Source organism: Apodemus sylvaticus, chromosome 12 (assembly GCF_947179515.1).
Source record: "Apodemus sylvaticus chromosome 12, mApoSyl1.1, whole genome shotgun sequence".
NCBI classification, from domain to species: domain Eukaryota; kingdom Metazoa; phylum Chordata; class Mammalia; order Rodentia; family Muridae; genus Apodemus; species Apodemus sylvaticus.
The window spans coordinates 80,168,343-80,176,501 of NC_067483.1; the positions used below are offsets into that span (position 1 = coordinate 80,168,343).

At 45.6% G+C, this 8,159-nt stretch overlaps 1 protein-coding gene across 1 annotated transcript; it reads right to left on the reverse strand.

The window, feature by feature from the left end:
- Positions 1–240: 240 nt before the first annotated feature.
- On the reverse strand, positions 241–7,572 carry Fcrl6 (Fc receptor like 6). The gene is made up of 7 exons (XM_052201055.1): positions 7,462–7,572; positions 4,752–4,772; positions 3,841–4,113; positions 3,411–3,692; positions 2,983–3,105; positions 2,505–2,536; positions 241–2,423 (listed from the first exon to the last, which is right to left on the reverse strand). The coding sequence occupies exons 1-7, from the start codon at positions 7,490–7,492 to the stop codon at positions 2,379–2,381; spliced, it is 807 nt and encodes a 268-aa protein (XP_052057015.1). The 5' UTR covers positions 7,493–7,572; the 3' UTR covers positions 241–2,378.
- Positions 7,573–8,159: the final 587 nt, after the last annotated feature.

Here is an 8,159-nt window from a genome sequence, read left to right on the forward strand (position 1 = left end):
TGTTTTCCCAGTGAGATGAAGTGCCCACCCCAACCCCTGCCCCCGTCCCAGGATGTGGGCTTTGGGCTGGATGCTCTTATTCCACAAACCAGGGATAGTGTGGTCTGAAAAGTATGGGCATGCCCAGATAGCTCTGCTGTCTGAGCTTTGGGGAGCTTTTCTTTTGCAAGTAATGGATTGTTTTTTGAAAAAAAACAATTGCAGTTTATTCTTTTCTAAATAAGGAAGAAGGATTTTTATTTTATTTTATTTTTTGGAAAAGGTTTTCAGCTGTGTACATAGATCTGTGAAGACAGATACTAGTGAGGACAAAAAGTTCCTGAGCAGGCAGGAGTGTGTGTGTGTGTGTGTGTGTGTGTGTGTGTGTATGTTTAGCCTCTCCGTCATCTGAGCCAAACAACCTGTTTTCCTTTACAACCCATTGTGGACCTGTACTTTTGTAGACTATAATAAAAGCAAATAACTAGAAAAACAGAATAAAAAAAGGCATACCTACAAAAGACAAACTCTAATTTTATGATTCTATTAAACAAACATACAATTACTGTCAGATTGCTATAAAAGTTTCTAAATATTTGCTGTGATTTTTGTGCTTGTCACAGATTTTTTGAAAGCAATTCAGGCTGGCGCTAGTCTGGGTTCCTGGTGTAGTAAGGGCGGGAAGCGAGCAACTCAGGAAGGAGGCCCTCTGGCTCCCTGGGAAGGGCTGGAGGCAGCCTGAGCATTAGCCACAGTCGTGCCCCATGAGCTGATATGTCTGTGATTTGATCTTTATATGAGGGGGTTGTTTTTCTCTTGAGTGAGTAGTAATGGTTTGGGGTCTGCAAATATACTCTGGCTGGCCCATGGAGGTCCTCTGCCTATAGATGGTCTGTCTTGAGCTGTTCAGTCTTCTCAGCAGGCTCTCTGGTAAGTGGCCATGAGGGGCTTGGTATTTCCTGGTCCTGAACTGGATGGCTGATAGGTCAAGGACAGGCAGGGGCTAGGGACTTCCATAAAGTCTCTTGTAAACAGATCAGCCCCTTTGAAAGTACTTGCAAGCTGCCCAGGGATCTTACTGAAATGCAGATTTTTGACCGAACAAAATCTGGGGTTGGTCTGTATGGCTGCATTTCTATTAAGTACCCAGGTAACCTTGATGCCTTTGATATTGGAGAGCCTGGGGAACTACTATATAAGATGTTAGCAGGTCTGGGGTGCCACCTGGAAGAGGTTTCTTTCACAGGCAAGGCAGACTCTGCTGTGTGTGATTCAGAACAGGAAGCAGTAGAGCTGGGCCAGGGCCTAAGGGAGCTTCCTTCACTGAGTGTGGACCCCTCAGACCAGCACTGAACTGCCGGGTGCTGTACATGAGAGGGAGGAGCAACGCAAAACAAACGGACTTACTTCTTTTAACCAACTAGATTTTACATCCACTTTTTAATCGTGAAATCAGTGACCAACTTTTCTGGGGCCCTCTGTAGCCTGGAGCTTTGAGTGAACTGAGGTCTGTTTCTGAACTGGGCGTGCTCAGAATCCCAGGGGAAGGCAGAGTTCTTGCTGCCTTCATGGCACTGACCCCCTGGCAAGATTCTATGACACTGTATGTGCGGCCCATGTGCTGGTTTACCTTGGTCTTGTTGAACTTCTGAGAGGCCTGTTTGTCCCATAGTCAGAGCTTTCTTTTCAGGATAAAGGCAAGTATATTTTCTTTCTATATAAAAATCTATCTGTCCATTTATCTCCAAACACATATACATATCTATCTGTATTTAGTTATTTTGTATTTTACCTGTATCAACTTATCTGTCATGTTACCTAGTATCTATTTATCTATCTATCATCTGTTTATCTGTCATCTATCTACCTATCATGTATCTATTGTCTATTATCTATCTAATCTATATATTATCTATCATCTAAATCACCTATCTATCTGTGTGTCTGTCTATCTGGAAGTAAAACCCTTTCCATTTGTACTGAAAGAAAATCTCTGTGGCTGTGTATACAATGTTAAGTCTGGAACTGGTGTGTGTGTGTGTGTGTGTGTGTGTCAAGGTGGGAATTTTTCATTCCCACACCATTGCCTGGTTTCCGCTCAGAAGAGAACCCACAGTTCAGGAGCTCCTTGCCAGGATTAGGGCACCGAGACATCCTCGCTGAGCTAGGAACAGGGTGATCCACAGAGAGAACTTGAAAGCATTGCAGAGTGCTGGAGGCCAGAGGCTGGGAGGCTGGGAGGCTGGAGGCTGGAGGCCAGAGGCTGGGAGGCTGGAGGCTGGAGGCTGGAGATGGGTATATGCTGGAGGAAGACATTGCACTAATAGAAAGCATCATTGTAAAGGCCAAGGGGATCTTGGCAGGTCCTGGTGTTTGGATCCAGATCGTTGATGGGAATCTCACTTATATCTCCTGTTATCCACCAGTGCATAGAGAAGATAGTCCTGTAGGAAAGTTAGGTCAGTACAGGGAGGTGGATAGGAGACAGGACAAAGAATGAGTAAAGGGCAGGGAGTCCTCCTTACTGGGTCTGTTGGGGTCGGCGTCTCAGGTCTGGCTGTGGAAGGAGAGACATTCATGTTAGGATAGTGCAATTTATCTCCCCACACCTTCTGCCTTCTTGCTTACCTTCCCCAAGAGAATACAGAGCACTTTACCGTTATTTAATTTGGACATAGGAAGAACTAGGGATTGTTGACTTAGATTCTAGCCCCAACTCAGCTGCTACCAATTGTGTAACCTTCTTAGTCATTGTGTCTGAGAAGTCTTTAGCTCTCTCAACCACAGAAAGGGTGATGGTATTAACTTCCTCATAAGGATGATAGAAAGCCTCACAAGAGAGGGTGTGTAAAAGATGATTTTAAAATAACTGCCACAAAGTACAACATATGTATATGAAAATGCCACAAGGAAACCCATAGTGCTACATGCTAACGTCAAAGATATCAAGAGCTGGGAAATGTCAGGGATGTAGCAAGTAAGGATCTGAAAAGAGTTACTAACCATCTTTCTTACAGGGTTTGAAGAAACAAATTAGAACTCCAGCAGCAATGACCATCCCGCCAAACAGGCTTGCAGGGAGCCAGATACTTAGCATGTTGTTCTTGGTCTGGGTAGCACCTGAGACTGGGGAAATAACTATTCAGAAAGTACATCCTAAAGTAGCACAGGAGACACAAGGACAGTTTTGAGGGAAAACATGTGGTCTGGAGCCACCTTGTAGGTGGGAATGGGAGATGGCTCATGGTGCTAGCATGAGTAATCATGTTATGGATGGCCATGGCACCCTTCCCCATGGAGACCCCACCCTCTGCCAGACACCCCAGTCAGGGTCTGTGTTCAGTGAAGCAGGTATGGTGGGAGTTTACAGAGGAGTGAAACTGACTCCTGACAGTCACAGGGGTTAAGAGATTATGCGGGACAGGACATACCAACCAAGGGGAACTTCCTGGGCTCACTTATTCTTCTGGAGATGTTGTTTTTAGCTTCACAGGAATAGTTCTTGGCACTCCACTCTGCCTTTACGGAGACGAGGAGGGAGGCAGCTCTGCCAGAGGGAGCCAGGGCTTTCCCTAGGATTTCTCCATCAATGTAGAATGAGTAAAAGATTGGAAGGGAGCCCTTCTGGGCCTCACAGAGAAACTCCACCTTGTCTCCCACTGTGAGGTTAGTGGCTTCCTGTTTCAGAGTGAGCACTGGATGGGATACAGGAGCTGGGGGAGGGGCAAACAGAATGGGAGAGTCAGGCTGACTCTCCCAGGGAGGATCCTTTCTCCCAGGGACCTCTTACCTACTCCCAGGGAATCCCGTTGGCTGATATCTGGACCCATCAGCAGTATCTCTTTTCCCTCATCTACTTACTCCAGAATTCGATGTCTAGGTAGCCACTTTTTTTCTGAATTATGCCATTCTCAGTGTCTACTACACACTGGTAATGCCCAGAGTTTTCCTCCTTGACTTCTGTGGAAAATACTGGGTTCTGACTCCTGTCTTGAACGAGCTCATTGTTCTTGTAGAAAGAGTAAAAGAGCTGTACAGCTGGCTTCTTGGGGTCCACCTTTACCATACACTTCAGGATCACATCACTCAATTCCGAGGAGATATATTGGCTCAGCTGAGGATTCTGGAACAACTCTGAGGAGACATGAATCCAGGCTGAGGAAGAAAGTCCCAGAGAGTGAAGCCCAGGAGTCTGAGGACTGATCCTCTGCGTAGGTCAGGCTACAACTAGGGGACCAGAGAGAGAGAGAGAGAGAGAGAGAGAGAGAGAAAGAGAGAGAAAGAGAGAGAGATATCCCCCCCTAGAGCTTTCCCGTTGCTCTCATGCACGGAATCTGGAATGACTTCCAAAGCCAGGCCCCATGAGAACTCAGAAAGTCACAGCCCGAAGACTCCTTAGTGGTTGTGGTCCTCGGAGGGGAAACGTGTGTATATGGACTGGTTCAGGGCTCTCCCCAATTCCTTGAATCCTCTGGCTACATGTTGGGCATTTAAAAAAAGATTTATTTTATTTATATGTGTACAGTCACTGTCTTCAGACACAGCAGAAAAGGGCATCAGATCTCATTACAGATGGTTGTGAGCCACCCTATGGTTGCTGGGAATTAAACTCCGGCCCTCTGCATGTTGGACATTATTGTGGAGATCTCAGGGCCCAATGAATTATCACATAATCATCTAGAGAGGGAAATCCTGCCCAGAGAGCCACTGACTTCCATAATCCATGAGCACTACCTTACTGTCCCACCATATCCCTCCAACTGGTGACTCACCTTGACCTTCAGTCATGGAAACTGCAAGAGATCAAAGTGATAAAATTAAGTAGCAGAAAGTTTTCACATGAACAGCTGGTATTTATTTCATTTTGAAGTACCAAACAACCAGCCTCCAAGCCACTCATCCATCTGTCACTTGTGTCCTTCCCCAAGCCTTGAGTTGGCTAAACTCATCTCCGAACCTTTTTATGATCCTGCTGAGGTGCTTGCCTGGTCTTGATGCATTTGTATCTCCCTGCCTGAGCTCACTCTGCCACTCAATCCAGCTGAAACAAAGAATGGGTCTTCGGCCTTTGCCTATATAAATGCAGAGCTAAAAATTAAGCTCTTGAGCCTTGATCAGAATTTTTGTCTTGGCTCATTATTCCTCTTGCCCACCTGTTCTATTTCATCCCCAGCTCTCCTTCCAGGTATACCCAGTTCTCCATGGCTGCTGGACAGATACAATCACCCAACCACCTAACCACTAAGCCCTTCAATTACTCCCTCAACCAATTACCTAGCAAACATTTATAGTGGATACCTTGCCCTAATCCTCTACACTATCTCTGGTCAAATGTTTTCTTTCCAGACAGGCCTTCCCTAGGACTCTGATAAGAAGAAGTCTCATGTTCATATAATCCTATAATATCACTGTTACTTTCCAGAGTACCAGTACTCTGCAGACCTATTACATGTACTCTTCAGAGGGTTGGCAGTATTCCTACCTATTTGTGAGACAAGGTTTTGTTCCGTAGCCCAAGCTGCCCTTGAACTCATCCTATAGCCTAGGCTGGCCTCTGACTCATGGACATGCTCCTGTTTATGGTTCCCAGGTGCTAAGATGACAAGTCTTTCCAATCAAATTTGGTTTGAATTTGTTTTATTTGTTAATTTGCCAAGACATTGTTGCTGCATTGTCTTTCTGTAGGGAGTATGGTGAGCTTTGCCATCTAACTGGTCCTTGGGTCTGGTTTGAAGTCAGCTAATTATTGTCCCTCAAATGTTCCATATTTAATGTGGAGGCAGATCCCATCTTATTTGATGCGGGGATCTCCAGCCTTCTAGATACCTGATAACTGATAAGCAATAATTGTTGCCCATTATAATGACCACGCCCTGCATGCTATTTCCACATACATCTGCCAAGAAGGGAGGAATGGAAAAACCATGGGACTCAATCTCTGATGGATAGGTGTTGCCATTTCTGGCTTGCTTTTTTCACTTGGGTTACTCAGGGAAGGTTTCTGAGAGCCGTGCTTCTCTCCATTGTTTAATAGGGATTTAAAAACCCTGCTCTAGAAAGTCCCAATGGCTATATGAGACAAGCATGGCACAGAGCAGACATTTCGCAGCTTTGTTCTGTTTTTCTTCTTTCTGTCCACATCTGAGAGGAAACAGCAGCTGTGTGCCCACCCTTGGGGTGTGTACCTTAGGCTGATTTCTGGCCTCCCTAGGCATGAAGTGTGACCATTTGTGTCTAGCTCTCCACAAAGCTGGTCACTGCCTCCCTTTCCCTAAATTTGCAGTTCGCTATGAGATCCTGGGTTCAAACCTGAGGTGTCTTGGACTTGATATCAAGACAAGTCCCAAAGTTCGTTCCTTCCACAAGGTCATAGAACTCTACCCCACTACCCTGTGAACCTTCTATGGAAGCATATTCAGCACAGGTAGCCTTGCCCCTGCAGTAGCGTGAGTGTCAGTCACTGCTAAGATGGCCATCCCTAGAGCACAGAGTGGCTCTGTGATGTAGAAGAGAGAAGAATCCAAAGCAGCCATTTTCCTCAACAGCTTTACATTTTCCCAAGCTCTGTCCAGGAAGAGATCACAGTTTGGAATAATTTTGCTTGTCTGTTCCATGAAAGAAACCAAACAAGCAAACGGTAAAGAAACAAACAAGAAAATAGTACATTGGAAAATAATATGTCTTTCTTTCTCTGCCCTCCTCTCCAGCCCTGCCCATAAGGTCAACTAACTAAGAAAAGTACCCATGGAAATTACATATACAAGTTATAACCCATCAGACCTAGGTGAGGCTGAGTTGCGTTTAGGGGATCAGAGACCCTCTGCACTGCAAGCTGACACTCTGGAGCAGTCACAGCATGAGTGGCCAATGTGGCTGGAGAAATGGCGAGGAGAGAGATATGGATTACTGACTACAAACCAGCACCAAGGACCAGAAAGATGGCAGAGCCTATCATAATACCTTCAGAGAGACAACAGAGGCACATCAGGAGAGACAGCCTGAGAAAGGCTTTGTATAGCAGTGTGCAGGACTTTTGACCAAGGGAGATCTCTGGCCCTCAGTAAGTGGTACTCAGAGAATTCTAAGGCTTCATAAGAATGAAGCCTCCCAAGTCTCCTCATTACCAAACAAAATGAGCAGCCCTTACACCCCTGTCTCTGCTCTTCTCCCCCACCCATGCTCCCAGGGGATGCTTTTCTTAGGAGAGTCTCAAAAATTATTTCATAGTACAGTCATAATGATAAACAATGGGGTTTCAGAGTCCATTTCTCTAGTTTATTTCTGATTAACTGAAGGCCCGCGTTGCTAAGAAGATAGCAAAGGAGATAGAAATTCTTCCACACCGTGCCAGTTCCCCTAAGCTTGCCGGTGTGCCCCCCACTTTTCTCAAGCTCTAATTCTTTGTGAATCTGGAAAGGAAAGGCTATGACCAGGGTCTTAAAGACCACTTTCAGGAAGGGGCACCAGAGCCCCTTAACTCACCACAGAGCAGTAGAGCCACCCAGAGCAGCATGGTGCCTTTCCTGAGGCAGAGCAGGCCAGACAGTGGGCAGAGCTGAAGCTGGGGAGAGAGACACTAGTCCTTCTGACTGGGGTGAGTGGTGGCCCTTCTGATATAAGAGGTGTTAAGGCTTGAGGAAGTGGTAGCGCTTGTCTGCCCTTGAAGAACCTACATCAAAACCTATCACATTGGAAACCAAAGCCACCGGGTAGCCAGGAGTGTGAGGTTGTAAAACGGTGTCCGGTCATCCCAGACGTCTCTCTCCCTCGCCCTCACTCTTCTTTTTCCTCCCTGAGTTTCCTCTCTCTTTTCCCTGTGCTTACCCTCGCTCATGGCTCTCTGCCTCTACCTCTTCTCCAGATCCTCTCTCTCCTCCCCCAGTAAACACTTTTCACAATAGATCTGTTGCATGGATAATTTCTCAGGGGTGCATCTTGCCTCAGGCCTGCCAAAGGTAACACCCCCTGTGTGCTGCATATTATATTTCATAACAGAAAGTGGGGAAGAAATTTGGCATACTCACACTGGCATTTCCTCTTAGTTATATATAATATATAAATATATTATATAAACACAATATGTAATTCTCAGTAAATATATAAATATTTAAATTTAAATATTAAAAATAAATAAAGAGAGTTACAAAGTTACACCGCAGAGGTTTTGAGCAGGCGTATAA

Bases quoted from the DNA above. Each gene is read 5' to 3' on its own strand.
- Fcrl6 (XM_052201055.1), bottom strand. From the start codon at position 7,492: ATGCTGCTCTGGGTGGCTCTACTGCTCTGTG. The intron at 4,773-7,461 runs GTGAGTTAAGGG...GATCTCTTGCAG, and splicing joins GGTGGCTCTACTGCTCTGTG to TTTCCATGACTGAAGGTCAA. The intron at 2,424-2,504 runs GTAAGGAGGACT...ACTTTCCTACAG, and splicing joins CGCCGACCCCAACAGACCCA to GACTATCTTCTCTATGCACT.